The 16,071-nt window shown below is 36.5% G+C and overlaps 2 protein-coding genes across 2 annotated transcripts in view; one reads left to right on the top strand and one right to left on the bottom strand.

Annotated features, from left to right (window-relative positions):
- Positions 1–7,969, top strand: part of Slc19a2 (solute carrier family 19 member 2) — a 30,132-nt gene extending 22,163 nt beyond the window's left edge. Inside the window, exons 3-6 of the mRNA XM_005319830.5 lie at positions 1,181–1,403; positions 2,389–2,581; positions 2,954–3,095; positions 5,915–7,969. Coding sequence (XP_005319887.2) covers positions 1,181–1,403; positions 2,389–2,581; positions 2,954–3,095; positions 5,915–6,043 — 687 coding nt within the window. The 3' untranslated portion in view covers positions 6,044–7,969. The remainder of the gene's footprint in view (positions 1–1,180; positions 1,404–2,388; positions 2,582–2,953; positions 3,096–5,914) is intronic.
- The window catches only part of LOC120887589 (uncharacterized), a 34,997-nt gene extending 18,931 nt beyond the window's left edge, over positions 1–16,066 (bottom strand). Inside the window, exons 1-2 of the mRNA XM_078022279.1 lie at positions 15,835–16,066; positions 10,114–10,348 (exon numbers count right to left, since the gene is read on the bottom strand). Coding sequence (XP_077878405.1) covers positions 10,114–10,348; positions 15,835–15,880 — 281 coding nt within the window. The 5' untranslated portion in view covers positions 15,881–16,066. The remainder of the gene's footprint in view (positions 1–10,113; positions 10,349–15,834) is intronic.
- Positions 16,067–16,071: the final 5 nt, after the last annotated feature.

Here is a 16,071-nt window from a genome sequence, read left to right as displayed (position 1 = left end):
CTGTTCTGACTGGCCTGAAAATACTGCTGTTTTTCTTGGGCAAGCCTGAAGGAAAGTCAGACTGTGGATGGATACTGGAGATTGTAGACCATTTAATTAAGCCATAATTAAACAGTAAATTATAGTTGTATGAAATATTGAAGAGTGAGTAGTTTTATTTTGATTTTATAGAAAGGAAGAGTGAGGTAGGATGAGTCAAAGTGATAGTCCAGTCCACAAGTTATTTGTGAGTTCTTCTCAGAGCCTTTTGCTTTGGGGTCAAGGTTGGTAATATTGCAGAAAGAGGCATCACCAAAGCCAGTGGTTTTCTTTCATGATCAGAACTGGACTGAGGTGCTCGCCTTATAACTGGACCTGATATATTTTGAGTTCTTCATCAAAAATAATTAAGGGGGGCTGGGTTTGTGGCTCAGTGGTAGAGTGCTCACCTCACACGTGTGAGGCCCTGGGTTCAATCCTCAGCACCATATAAAAATAAATAAAATAAAGGTATTGTGTCCAACTACAAATAAAACAAATATTAAAAAATAATAACAATTTAGGGGATGAGATTGTAGCTCAGTGGTAGAGCACTTAGCTAGCATGTATTAGGCCCTAGATTCCCTTCCCACTATTCTTACACATAGTCTCTCTCTTCTCACAACACACACATGAATAATTCACACAAAACTACTACTTTAGCATATGGACTGGGATATCATTAATACTTCAGAGTTTACGTAAGATTTCTGGCAGCAGGGTGTAGTAGGTTTTGAAGATCAAGAAGTTAAGTGCAAATCCTAGTTCTAATACTTCTTGGGCAAGTTATTTAATTATGTGAGACAGTTTCCTTATTCATGTCATGTATCTATTATTTTTGAGTATTAAATGAGGCAGTAGAAAGCTCTTAAATAAGTATATCTAGTATGTACTTAGTGAATGTTAATTACTGTTATTAATGTTATCATTAGACATTGTGCCTTTACTTTAGATAGTCATTTGTGAGATTATAGAGTGAACTTCCCTACCAGGGATAAATGTAATTACTAATAAGTTTGTTTACTTATTTATTTATATAAAATAAGAAGTTTGTTTTTACAAGGAAAAAGAAGAAGTCTGTTAAATAGAAAATCCAGTCTCTGTCGTTGCCTTCTGTACAATTTCCATCAGAGTGTTTGAGCTGTTTTCTCTTGCTTCATAGGAGCCCAGGGCAGATCGTCTCCTTGTGCTGAAGGTGCTGTGGAATGACTTCTTGATCTGCTACTCTTCCCGCCCTCTACTCTGCTGGTCTGTGTGGTGGGCCCTCTCCACCTGTGGCTATTTTCAAGTTGTGAACTACACACAGGGCCTATGGGAGAAGGTGATGTCTTCTCGCCATGCTGCAATCTACAACGGTGGCGTGGAGGCCGTTTCAACCTTACTGGGCAAGTAGTGCAGGATGGCAGTAAGGGCTTAACTGGTAGTTAAGCCACTTGTGATTGGTTTTAGTCCCCCCTCCCAAATTTGAAGACCCCTTATTTTGAGTTCTGATTTATGTAGGAGAACTTAGAAGGGCTCAAGTGGTGGGGGACTATGACTGACAAACCTGAATTTTTTTATAAGCTTCAGGGAAAGCTGATAAATAATTTTCAGAATTGTTTTCTTTGTTTATCCAAGTTTCTCACTATCTTTGTTTTTATCACTTGATGTGAAATTTAAGTAGCAATATTCAATAATAGCTAATGTCACTTGAGTTTAATATGTGCTAGGTGCTATTCTAGTATCCTAATGTTCTACATATAGTAATTCAGTTTCACACCATTCCCGAGATAGATGCATTTATTATCACTATTTTACAATGGAAACCTGGTACAGTAGGTTGGTAACTTGCCTACAGTTGCATATATGGCAAGCAGTAAGATCAAGTCAAGATTTGAGCTTAGGTATAGCTTTAGAGTCTGTGCCCTTCACATTATAATTCCATTGTCTCTTTCTTATTTGTTGCCCTACTTAGACGTCATTGGAAGGTTTTATGTGATATCTGTAAACACTTATTAATGGTGCCTGGGAAAGCACTCCATATATTTTAGCTCTCAGCATCATTATCTTACCAAAAGGATAGCAGGCCCTTTCATATATACTAGATTGCACCTTGGTTTGAAGGAGACAATATGTATGCTGCACTGTTGTCAAACTAGAAACCTGGTTCTCTCTGACACTTTTCCTAAGTTAGTCTATTGTCATTTCTCAGTTGCTCCATGTTGTTTATTCCATCAAGTCCAAAATTCTCTGCCTGAGTTTCAAGGCCTCCATTAATCTTGAGCTGGCTGATTTGTAAAATTTGATAAATTAAAATATAATTTAATTTTAATTTATTGAAATGTGTTCAATAAAGTTCAATAACTAGATTATTGTCTTCTTGTTTTATAGGTGCTATTGCTGTGTTTATGGTTGGTTATATAAAAATATCCTGGTCAACTTGGGGAGAAATGACACTATCTTTGTGCTCTCTCCTGATTGCTGCTGCAGTGTATATCATGGACACTGTGGGTGATATTTGGATGTGCTATGCATCCTATGTTGTCTTCAGAACCATCTACATGTTACTCATCACAATAGCAACGTATGTATTTTGGCTTTAAAAGCAGTGTAAGGAAAATATGTGACAGAATTAAAAATTTTTTGATTGCTTCCCAAACCAAGAAATTCAGATTTGTAGTTAAAAGATAAGTGGGAGGCAGCATCATACCGTATGTGCATTATCAGTTTTTCTTTTCAGGAAGCATGTAGACAAGATTTGATTATTCCCTTTTTGTATATTCCTACTATTTTTAGATCTTTGCATGGAATTTACATTATTCAGCAACAAAATTTTTTCATTTGATTGGGAAGAGAACTGACATGGAAAGAAGGAGCTATTTCTCATAGTTAAAGATTATAATTATCCAGGAAGCAGTTCTTGTCTATTAATTCTCCTTTTACTGTTTTAAAAAAGTTTTCAGATTGCTGCAAACCTCAGCATGGAACGCTATGCCCTAGTGTTTGGTGTAAATACCTTCATTGCCCTTGTACTGCAGACTCTGCTCACGCTGATTGTGGTAGATGCCAGTGGCCTTGGCCTACAAATTGAGACTCAGGTAAGATCTCTCCTTTGGCATTAAAGATGGTCTGATGTGATCAGGGTGACAGAAGTAGAACATACTTCATGAAAACAAAGCCAAAAAACTTGTTCCTCCAGTTACCTCCTTGTCCTTAGTTCTTTTATGTGGAGGATGTTGAGATCATCATCATCTTTTAGATGAGGCCCTAGAGCATTCTTCAGTATAACTAGCCTAAAGGGACTATTTCAACTGAGACGTATTATTGATTCCTTCTGGGCTTAGTCCTTCTTTCTTTTTGTGGGGCTGGAGATCGAACTCAGGGCCTCACACATACTATGCAGATGCTCTCCCACTGACCTATAACCCCAGCTCCCTGCCCCCTTTTTAAAAAATATTTTTCTTTAGTTGTAGATGAACACAATGACTTTATTTATTTATTTTTATGTGGTATTGAGGATGGAACCCAGTGCCTCACATGCTAAGTGAATACCCTATGACTGAGCCCCAACCCCTTCTTTTTTAAAAAAAATTTTAGTTGTAGTTGGACACAATACCTTTACTTTATTTATTTATTTTATGTGGTGCTTAGGTGAGCACTCTACCATTGAGTGCAACCCCAGCCACCCCAGCCCCTTCTTAATTGATGCCTGGAATAGTATATCTCATGGTTAAGATGACATACCTCATTATCTCACAGCCCTCAACCAAATACCAATGGAATGACTTGCAGTGGACAAACAGCATTTTGATTCTTAACATGACCTATTGAGAAAACACCTGCATAGACACACAAAGACAATATGAATACCTTTGTTTGTTCAGGAATTGTATACTTGTGTATGCCTTCATGTATTGTGAACTTGTAGTTAGCATTTGCTCTGTACTTTATTACAGTAGGCAACTGAATCAAGAAGTGTCTATCCCCAGTCTCAGCCCAGCTCAGCCCAAATGATTCCTTCTCCATTATTCCCTCCATAAATGTCCCCATTATTACCTCCATAAATACTATCCAGCATTTCATATTTACATATTAGTTTTCTTAGGACACAAAGACCCAACATGTTAGCAATAATTAACTTTATTTTTTTTTTTAATTAAAGAGGTCTAAAGGAGAGATAATGATAATGGGTACTGTGCATTTAGTATCCTGTATGTGCCAGATGCTTTATATAGAATTTTCAAGGTGGTTGTCAGGAATGGATATCAAGAAATAAGTCTGAGAGATGTCAAGTGATTTAAGATCACACAATCAGTGTATGGAAGAGCTAGGATTTTAACCAGTGTCTAACCCTAAAACCTACTTTGGGATGGAGAATAGAAGAAAACTAAATTCCTGTCATCCTATTTGGTAAGGAAGAGTTACAGCCTATAACAGTTGAAGAACATATGGCTGACATTTAAAGTAGAAATTTGATAGCACATCCTTGTAGAAATGTGGATTTAAACTTGTGGAATGATAGAATTTTGTGTACTATGCTGAAACTAACTGCCATGATTAGTTAACAGGCTTCCTATTGGAAATATATCCAAATTTAAATGAAGTTGGCTCAGAGATTTAAGGCCATACTCTTATTGTGCCTTTGAACCAATTTATAAGTATTTAGTAAGTTATTTTAAGAATTAAATGATGATGATTTTGGTAAAATATAAAATCACATTATAAAGTTGCTTTAGGGAAGAGTCTTATAAAAAGTAATCCTATTACTACTGCCTTCTTCTGGAAAAGAATGGAAGTTCTTGATCTTTAGAACTTGATCTTCAGTTTGAGGATACCTACTTTTCATCACTGTGACAAGATATCTGATGGAATCAGCTTATCTGGGAAAAGCTTTATTTTTACTTTGCTGTTAGGTTTGAGGTGAAGCAGAAAAATCATGTGGAAGGGTGTGGCTGAAGAAAGCTGTTTATCTCATGGTAGCCAGAAAGCAGAGAGTAAGCCAGAAAGGAAGGGGCCAGGGACAAGAGATAGTCCCCCAGAGTACATTACCTCCCATAACCCACTCTTTTTAACTATGTCCTACCTCCTTATTTCCATCACCTCCCAGTAATGCCATCAAATTATGAATCCATCAGAGGATTAATTCACTGATGAAGTCAGAACCCCCATGATCCAATCATTTCCCAGAAGCCCTACCTCAGAATACTGTAGCCTGGGGACCAAGCCTTCAACATGTGAGCTTCTGGGGGACATTCAGATCCAAAGCATAACATAAACAAGAATAAGAATAACAAGAATAAGAATAATAGCAGCAACAACAATAAAAATAATATTATTCCTTTTATGTGTGTGTCTGTAGTACTGGGGATTAGACCCAGGGTCACAATGCTAGGTAAAGGCTCTACCACTTGAGCTACATCCCAGTGTCCACCTTTTTTTTTTTTTTCCTGAAGCAAAGTCTCATGTAATTTTCACGGTTCCCTGGAACTATCAGTCTTCCTGCCTCAACATTCTAGCTGGGATTATGAGAGTGCACCACCACATCAGCTAAAACAATATTATTAACAGCAGTAATACGCTAATAAATTTCTACATTTTATTGGCTTCTCCCAATAGACCTATGACATAGCAATTGGTATGAACTCCATTTTGTAAATGAAGAAGTCAAGGCTCAATGGTTAAGCATCTCATTCAGGGTCACAAAGCTAGTAAGGAATGAAGTCAGAATTAAGAACTGCCATGCTAGGCTGCTGCTTTGTGTCTTTAATGCCTGGCACATGGTGTAAGCATGCAATTTTTGAAGTTGTATTGAGAAACTCTGAATATACCTTTAATTATATATGATATACTCACAAACTTGAAATGAAACAGCTCATCTCTAATAATTATGCAAATTGCTACTTTTTTTCCTTTTTAGTTCCTGATCTACGCCAGTTATTTTGCATTCATTGCTGTGGTTTTCCTGGTAAATGGTGCAGTCAGTGTTATCAAGAAATACAGAAAGCAGGAAGATCAAGAATCAAGTTCTGCAGTAACTGCTTCATAATAAACTGCTGAATGGGCTGCTGCTTATGGCAAGAACTCTGCATAGCAACTGCCTGGATGTATTTAATTTTTTAAGGTTTAGGCAAATATTTATGAATATGCATATTTCATGGCTTCAAAGCAGCCACTTAACTAACACCTTATATTACTGGAGTATTATGGTCCTGTTGAGAGGAGCCAGTAGTGAAGTTTAATTTATGGATTATTTTTGAGAGCTAATTTAAGGATGACTTTTTTCTGATTCAGAAGTGAATTTGATTTTGAAAACTAAGTAAGTAATCAAAAGCAGTCAAGCAGCACATGTGTTATATACTTAATTAGCAAATGAGTTTGGTGTTGTATAGGTCACATGCACCTCTGTATCCACTAGCTGGACATTTGGCCTGGTGGGACAGGGCTTCAAAGAAGCCACACGATGTTACAAACCTTGAGAAAAATATGTCCTATCAGCACCTGCCTCTATTCAACTTCATTCTAATCTCTGAGTTACTCATTTGTTTCTACAGATGACAGTTGTTCTATCACTGGCAATATTTGCTCTGGTTTAATGTTCTGTCCTGTAAGGAGTATGTGTTCTCATTTTTAAGTTATTTTTAAAAATTCATTGTATTAATGTTTTTGGTTCCTATCTTGACCATTATGTATTTGAAAACTCTTTAGAAGTCCATTTTTTGCATTATTCATATGCTTCCCAGAGAAGCTCACTTAGAAAAGAAGACAAGTTTCAAGCTTGCTAGTAATCTAAATGAAGAGACATAATCAATAGGTTTGTTTGTCTTTTGTAATTCAGTATGAAGGACTATTAATTCCATGATGAAAAACTCATATGTGGGTTAAAGATACAACTAATCCATCTTGTTTTTTAATTCCCTTTTTTTTTCCAAAAAAAAACCAAAAACAAACAAACAAGTAAGTCTTTTTTCTTTAAAATAACTTCCTTGCATTTATAGCTTTTATATCATTTTTACTTTATATCTGAGATAAAGATGTCAGTAGGAGTTAGATTTTTCCAAGGCCTTCTTCCATAAACTGAGCCTCTTTTTAATTATTTCAGTGGGCAGGAACTAGGTTAGATTTGGTTCCTCCATTTTGTAACTTGGGTCTGCCTTTGTTTCTAAAGGCAGATCATCTTGAATATTTGTTTAAGTTAAAAGTTACTAGTGATTCCAAGTTACTTGGAAGAAAAAAGTTGTTCTGTATGTATTTAACTCTCAAGTCAATCTCCCAAGGGGCTGCTAATATTTGAGAGACATGAACACTATTTTAAAGCCAACTTTGTTGCCTTATTGTGAAAAAGAATCTAGGTACACACTTTTAGCTGACGTGTTAACTTTAAGAACAACACAGCTAAACAGCATTAATAATATTGTCAAGATTGCAAAATTGGTATGTTTGTATGATTTAAGTAGGAATCCCAGAAGCAAATGGATGGGGATAAAAAAAGATCATTTCTATTCACTTCCTTAACAATCAAGGGAAAGGAAAACAACTCTGACAATGAAGGGATGGGTAAGTGATGTCATAAAGGTAGCAACCTGCAATGTTATTTTTTGATTTTTTGCTCTGCTTCCTTTTTGCTTTATAGGGAATTGTTTATCCCCAAACAAGTAGGAAGGTAGTGTTTGAGGAATTTTATTTAATTTTGTAAATAAAATGGACTGTGGTACAATCAATTTGTTCATGTTACCAAAGCAATATTTCCCTGGTATTTAATTCACAGTTTGTGGCACCTAATCTGAGCCTTTACCTATTTAAGACAAAAATATGTTCATATCTTAGTGTGGCCATATTTGTAGAATGCTAAACCCAATGTGCTGGTTGTACTGTATACAGTTTTGCGAAGAAGCGAAAATAATTCATTGTACTTTTTATTCAAATCTGTATAGATTATAAAATTATTTTTATTAAATAAATATTTTAAAGTATATTTTCCCTTCTTAATCAAGATCATTTAAAATTTATCTTCTGCTTCAATAGGAGCTTTACATTACATATTTAAATCTTTTACTTTTTTCTAGGACAAAGTTTATATTAATCCTCCCCCTCTTCTGACCTTATAGTTAACCTTTCATCACCCTGTTAATTCTTCCATTGTTTTGTGATCTTACTCTTTCCCCTTGTTTCAGTTTTCATCATTTTTTTCTGGCACTGCACCACCAGAAAAAACAACAATCAACATTGCATTGTTGATTTTTCTTAATCTTCATCTTGGCAACTCTCATCTCTCTTTTTAAAGCATTCTTCCCTATAGAAAATGTAGACCTACACTCCCTTTTAATGTTAACCAAATTTTTTAAATAAACAAAATTATATCAGCGCAAGGGCTGAAAATATCATCTTGTTTTAAAACTCCTTAGCCTCTTTGTTCTACCCCCAAATATTCTGATATTCAGAGATGTAGCTTCTTGCCATTGGTTAAGAATCATTTATCATATCCTAGAAACCAAATCAGTTTTTTCTTTCAGTACTCACAAAAGAGTACTTTTGTTTAATATCCTATTCTAAAACCCACTGAAGGGATTCCATTGATTATCACTGAAGACTGGAAAACTGTTGTGCCAAAAACAAAAACATTTTAAAAACTGTTTTTTCTGTTCCTATAGATTCATCCTCAGTATCATATTATCTTTCAGATTATGAACCTTCTGAGCAGGGACCATGTCTTGTTTTTGTCCTTTGTTGCAAAACACATTTGGGTGCTATGTGAATACTGAATTATATAAATGGCATTTGATGAATTCAGCTATCTGCAATTATTTAAAAAGAACATCATGAAACATTAAAATGTCTATCACTGATCTCTAGTCCACCAGATGCTTTATTCAAGGTACTATGTTTGAATGATAGAAAAACATAGCCATGTGTTTGATTTATAACATCTTTCCTACAACTAACATTTTAGCATATTATACTTCAGGAAGGATATTTGTGGAAATCATCTTTGATTCCTGAAAAGGAAATTGTAATAATTCCTCTGCTTAACTTCAGTAAATAATGCTGTCAGAAGGATTTAAAATATTAGGTTTGCAATTTGGGTTTGACATGTTAGGAAAGTCATTGTTTTTATCCTCAAATTTCCTATCTGTGAGATGATACTTCAGGGTTGTTGTGAGGAAATGAGAGAACACATTTGAAATCACTGTCACCACAGGCACTAAGTAGGAGATTGGGAAGTGAACTCATTTCCCTTTACTTTGTTTACAGTTAGTTTTTAGCTAATTTCAGAATTGCACTCTCAAGTTTAGTTGCAATCAAAATGTAAATCATAAGCTTTTAAACCCACCTCCCTTCTTTTTTATTCATATTTTGAAGCACTTATGTTAATACAAAGATGAAAAAGTCATGGTTCCTGCCTCCACAGAACTTGAAATGTGTGACTGGAAAAGTTGTAGAAAGAATAACAAGACTGCAATCCAAGACAATCTGACAGGTACCATAATAATGAAAAGGCTTGGGTCAGGAAGAGAGCAAGGGCACTGGCAACATCAAAAGTGGTTCCTGAAGGAGGTGGAATTTAAGCTTGCCATGCACAGTTAGTAGGATTTTAACAAATTAGGAAAAGGTGGGGAAAGGCCCATAACTGTAAAGGTATGAGGGTCATAAAATGCGGGGCGGGAGAGTGGGTTTTATATAATAGGTAGCAAGGAATAAAGAAAGTTCTGGCAGCTGTGGACAGATTAATTTTATAGAGATACCTAAAATTGCCAGTTGAATTGCCATTGTAATTGGCTGTGTCTATGAGGAAGGACTTTGTGACTTATAGCAATGGAAACAAAAATAGGACAAGTGTCATGCTGCTAAATTAACATTATAGAATGTGCCCATATTTCACGGTGACTTAGAAAATTTAACCTACCCAAGATCACACATCTGTGAAGCAGAAAAGCCAAGATTCTGATCCCTTCTCTACTGTGAAAGCTGATAGTCACTTCCGCCCGCGAAGTCCCGCCAACGAGTCCGCAGTGGGAGAGAGCTGCGTGCGGGCAGTAGATCCCGCTCAGGAAAAAGCTCGAGCGAGGAAGAACGCCAGGCGGGAAGAGCAGTGGTCAGAGGGTGTGCGGACCGGCTCACCTAGTACGGTGGGCAGGCGGCAGACAGGAGAGGCGTGGGGTCCTGGTTGTAGGAGTGGAGTGAGAAGCGGCACAAACCCCGAGGCGGCGCTGCAGACCCTGCGCTCCGCGGGGCGGCCGCCGAGGAGCAGGTGCAGCGCCCCGCGCCTGCGCGGTAGCGTCCCCTGGTAGCCCAGTGGGGACTTCGGGCTCTGGAGAGCAGAGCCGGCCTGCGTGCTCTCTGCTGTCTGCAACTCCTCAAAAGGAAAAAAGAAAAAGAAACCCACATTGAGCCCTAGGGTGAATGTCAGATATTGGAAAGGTGGTCAGTGGCTCTCCGTGACATTCTAAATGTACAGGCCATCCATCCAAATTACCCTCCGAATTCGCTTATTACCAAATTGTCTTCCTTTAAATAAATGAATGAAATGGGGCAAGAGCCATTTGCCAAAGAAAAATCTTACCTTTTCGGGGCAAAACTTCACAGCTAAGAAAATTCATCCTTCTGCTCCCAATACTGAAATATAATAAAAACTAATTCTTAAATATTTGAACCCCTTAATTTTGCTCAATTATATGATATTGTTCCATCTTCTACCTCCTCAGCTCCTTTTGCTGTTTGTTTTTAATATTCCAAACTGCATGCATCACCATCACCATTCTGTTCCTGATGCCAGAAACCTAGAGGACCAACTTCCGGAGTCTTGGGAGCGTTGTCAAGCATGGGCCTTGAACTGTTGATCAGCACTCCCTGAGAAACGGCTACCTGGAAAGCTTTGCCACTATCTTGGGCTAAACTAGTGAAGAGACCATATGTCAGAGAAAGTGTCCCTGGTGGAAAATTGTCTAAGTGACCAACAACAGGCTTGTTTTACCTAGGATATTACAAGTAGTCTCAAATCCCTTTGGGAATATACTAAGTATATATTTAAACATATGCAATTTTATAACTGTCGATAGCTGTCAATAAATCAAAATGTACTTTCATTCAATAAATCAAAATGTACTTTCATTCCATAATGTTATTAACAGTAAAGAATACAGGTGAATATAAATATATAGGGACTATTAATTTAAAAGCATTTTTATAGCAATAGAGCCAACTAAAGAACATTTGTTAGATGTACCTGAGTCAGGTATTCTTTGCACAGCACAGGAACAGAAGACAGGGTTGATCTCCTTGTAGTCATAAATACTATTTGTATACCTTCTGTGGAGTCTTGGTAGTTTAGCTTCCCTCTTTAATTATTTTTTGCCTTTAATGTTTAATGCTTATGTATGGATAACAAGAAAGGGTAACTTTTGCTGTTATTCTGCACTGAAAAAAGCTAGACCTGCAGGATGGCTGAACGGATAGTACTTATTTGTGTTCAGCTAGATGGGTAGATATTTTCAAAGAGTAATTATCAGGTAAAGTAACATCACAATCATCAATTTCAAAAGCAAATTATGGTTGTGGCTTATTGAAAGGCTAAACTCATTTGGTTTATTTTCCATGCTAGTGTCTTTCCATTAAATTCTTCTATTACCCACTGATCACTTACAGAGTAAGCTAGAGCCCCACAGCAAAGAATCCCTTTAAACTAGGATCTGCACATAGTGCGGAACAGCTGAGCACATGAAAAAAGTGCTGAACAAATCTACTGAACACAGGAAAATGATTACACTCTAACTGCCCTAATTACTTTTGTTTTGGCTTTTTAAAAACAATATTCCCTGTATTACTGAACAACTTTTTAAATTCATAACCTATCTCATTGTTAATGTATCAGTTTCTAATACATCACAGTTGTAAAGCCCTGTGATCTGTAAATGAATAAGCATCAAAGGTAGAATGTATAGGTGCAAAATTCAGATGTTTGAATGACAAATTCAAACCTCTCATCTCTTTTAGTTCCCTTTCTTTCCAATTATCACATTCCAATTTCTGGGCAGATATTTAAGCTAATAAGAAAAAACTAAGCCAAAAGAGTATGAAAGACTCATAAGCTTTTTTTTTTAACAAATTAAGTTCTAGATAGACACAATACCTTTACTTTGTTTACTTATTTATGTAGTGCTGAGGATCAAACCCAGTGCCTCACACATGCTAGACAAGCGCTCTACCACTAAGCCACACACACAACCCCAGGCCCTCATAAGTTTTTAAATACCATTGTTTTCAAATCTTTTGCACATTTTTTTTTACAATTGGATTCTGGGTAGTTAAGGTAACTGATTTGCAAGGGATAGATGAATTCACTGATGTATTCCAAGTATATAGAATAGTGTCCAGCATGTAAGTGCTGAACAATTATTTGCTAAGTTACTTAAATTTTGACTGCTGAATCTGAATGGTTTATGTAAAATATACTATCTGGAACAGTTTTATAGGAGACATGTATGGCTATGTCTTCTCAATTCAACTTTTTTTTGTTACTCAGTTCAATATTGGCTTTTCTAAGTAAAGGCACTAAAATCACTTTTTAAAAGATCTGCTTAACTTTTCACTACTCTTATTGTACAATTATTTGTTTCTAAAATGAATGAACAATGCAGAAAATTGGGGCAGTGTCTGCTTCTGGGATCTTATTTTAAATTATATACATTCCAATTTTAGAGTATAACTAGTATTAAACAATAGAAGGAAAAATGTATAGTGCTATTTACATAAACACTGATTTTATGTTTGTAAAATACCAGTCTTTGATGAATCATAAATTTCAAATGCATTTCTACTGCCTATAACTGAAATTGCCATTTATTGACTTTAAAAATCATAAAGCCAGTCTAAATGAAAGACCCTGAATAGCAAGCAACTTTCTTTTCTTCATGTATGTGGTTTTTCCTAAATCACCTTGTTCTTACATTTCCTTAATTTTCTTCCCTTGAGCAGTCTCAGGGCTCTCATGCTAAAGGGGACAAGGAGAGGACATCAAATGACATGTGTCTATAGAGAGATGGGTATCTTGACTTGATGAATTCTAAAATTTCAGTGTGTCATTAGCAATACTTCCATCATCACTTCACATAAATCTTTCATGATACCTCTGATCATCCTCATTTACCAAAATTCTGCACTTTCCAAAATGCTTCATTTAAAAAATTTCTCTTCTCTGTAACCATCAAAATGCTAATTCCTTCCATAACTTCCACTCTCTTGATAAAGTATTAGGAGGAAATTCAGGAAAATAAGAATAATTCACTTTTTCACATAAAAATAGTTTATTAATTTTAAAATTCATTAACTATATTAATTTAGTAGCCATGTGAACTAAATAAATATGCTTTAGACACTTAGATGCCTGTATTGCTAAGTATACAGAAATGCCTAAAACAAGTCTCTATTTTTAGGAAACATGTATCTTAGTAGAAGGAATGATCCACTTTTCCAAGGACAGTGATAAATTTTTAAATAATCTTTTGGAAAGCTATTTGGTGAAAATAGTCACCATTTGGTGAGAATTTTGTATACATCATGCATGAGCTCTTGAGCTAAACATAATACTAAAGAAAAATACTCTATTTTGAAGATCAGGAAACTAGACTTAGAAATTAAAAAATATTTCACAAGTTAAACATCGGAAATAGAAACTGTATGTTAATCAGTTTTGGAAAATTAATTTTTTTATATTTTCAATTCTCCTGTTATCATTGGTCTACTCTTCATTAATTTTTTGTAAGATCTTTTTGGTTGATACATAATTCATATGCCATTCAATTCACCTTCTAGTAATCATCCACCCATTTCCCTCCAACAACTCCCCTGCTTCAGCCCAAAGCAATCACTTATCTATTTTCTGTCTCTATAGATTTGTCTATTCAAGATATTTTATATAAAGGAAATTACACAATATGTGGTCCTTTCTGACTCACTCCTTTCATATAACATCATATTTGTTATTGAGGTTCATCCATATTGTTCTATCAGTACTTCATTCCCTTAGAGGTTGCAAGTTCTTAGTTGACTTCAGAGTTCCAGAATAGTCACAGGAGAGAGATTCTGCTACTATGACCACTTCTAGGTGAGGAGATAGGTGCTACCGACTTCACCATCTTCATGGAATCCTCTTCTAGTACTTCACTCCTATTTACTGGTGTACTGCCCCTAAAGAAAAGGGAACAGTAAAACACCATGTCCCTGAATGACCCCTTTTTGTTGCCAAAATCCTAGCCAAGTTAAGAACACAAGAGAAAGTCTGTGTCAGAAAGTCCAGATACAAATCATCTTGAGGGACACTGGGAACTAGGGCAAGTTAAGTGTTATCCATAGAAAGCTACTTCCTTGCATGTTTTCCAGGACAAGTGCTCCAAGATGCTCAGACAAGCAAAGTAAGCAAGCTAATGTTCATGATGTCACTGCTTCTGCAGTCTGACATACAAAACCCTCAGGTGATGAGTGAAGAACCCAAGACACTGTGGAGAGGATCCAGTTACTTGTTCAGCCTGCTGACACTGGAAAAAGTTCCTGAGAGATACAAAGCACTACTTGGTGAAACTCTAAGGGACAAGAGGCTGCTTAGTCTGTCACCACTGAACACTTCTTGGGGCAGTCACTGATCTCTTGTAAGCTTTCTCCAATTAATCCTATGTTGCGTGCCATCTCTGAGCACTTTGTTTGGCCTTTCCAGCAATCTACCCCACTGCCCTGGCACAACTGCACTGTGAATGTGACAAATGGATATATCACATTTATTTAATCCATTTTTCATTTGATGAATATCAGGTTGTTTCCACTTTTTGATTATTAAAAACAATGCTGCTTTATCCAATTAATATTTACATAAACATCTACAAATCTGAGGTAAGTAGTCAAAGGAAAAATATTAAACTAGGATTTTGCAGCCTAGGATCTAATTCTAGCTTTGGTAGTAACTCCACATTCACTAAAGGAACCAAGACAAAAAAAATTGTTCAACTTTTAACACTAATCTTTTTTTTTTTTTTTTTTCCTTTTTCAAGTGTTTGGCCTGGGTTCTGAAGCAGTTAGAAACATTGGCTTCAATAATTATACAACAGCAAGTGCGTTCAATATTGTAATCCAGGGCTGGGGTTGTGGCTCAGAGGTAGAGTGATCGCCTTGCACGTGCCAGGCCCTGGGTTCGAGCCTCAGCACCACATTAAAAAAAAAAAATTAAAAAAATAAAGGTATGTGTCCAACTACAACTGAAAATTAAAAAAAAAAAGTGAAGAAAAGGTATTGTGACCAACTACAACTAAAAAAAAAAAAAAATTGTGATCCATTTCAACCTGAATTTTTTTTCCTTGAACTTAGTTTACTCTGTAATTTGGAGAATACCAAAAAATTCAATTTTATGTTGCTCCTCTTTGGAAAAAGTGTGCTTTCCGTCATACACAGTGATGGATATTCTATTAATGAACAATTTTAAAATAATCGGAACTTTCTAGATTGTATTGAGGAAATTCACTTCTTCACTTTCAGTTCTTATGTCTGCCTGGGAATGGATAGTTCCTAAAATCCTGTCATTTGTCACCACAATCTCAAATTCGCCTTGCTTCCTTTTTATACATAAAGACGTTAAAGGAGGATTTGAGAAAATTGTAGTTGACCATTCTGATAAACTTGAACTGGAATAAAAATCTTATTTCCTTTGTCAAACGTCTTGGGTAAATAAAATTTTGTTTTGATTCAGAAAAAAAAATGAGGGTCAAAATCAGTGAAAAACGAAACTGCTTTTTGAGATCAACGGTGAAGCAAATGACACACGGAAACGTACTTCCAGAAGGCGTCCTTATAAATTACCTGGCGGGTTACTACGCGAGGGAAAATTCACCGCTAGCGCTGACATTCTGCCAGGGGCGACTAGCGCGGAAATTCCGGGCGCAAGGCGGGACTGCAGTCTCCTAGGAAACGGCCGCGGGCTGGTCCTTTGTGTGCGCTGGGACGCGCACCTGGCGGGGGGGGGGGGATGCCGTCTGCGCCTGCGCGGGCCTCCCGCACCGCGGCGTCAGAGAGGCCCGGATGCAGGACGCGGAGACG

This window comes from Ictidomys tridecemlineatus, chromosome 10 (assembly GCF_052094955.1).
Source record: "Ictidomys tridecemlineatus isolate mIctTri1 chromosome 10, mIctTri1.hap1, whole genome shotgun sequence".
In the NCBI taxonomy this organism is placed as follows: Eukaryota; Metazoa; Chordata; class Mammalia; order Rodentia; family Sciuridae; genus Ictidomys; species Ictidomys tridecemlineatus.
Note: the sequence above shows the minus strand (reverse complement) of the source record. Positions and strands in the feature narration are given on the sequence as shown.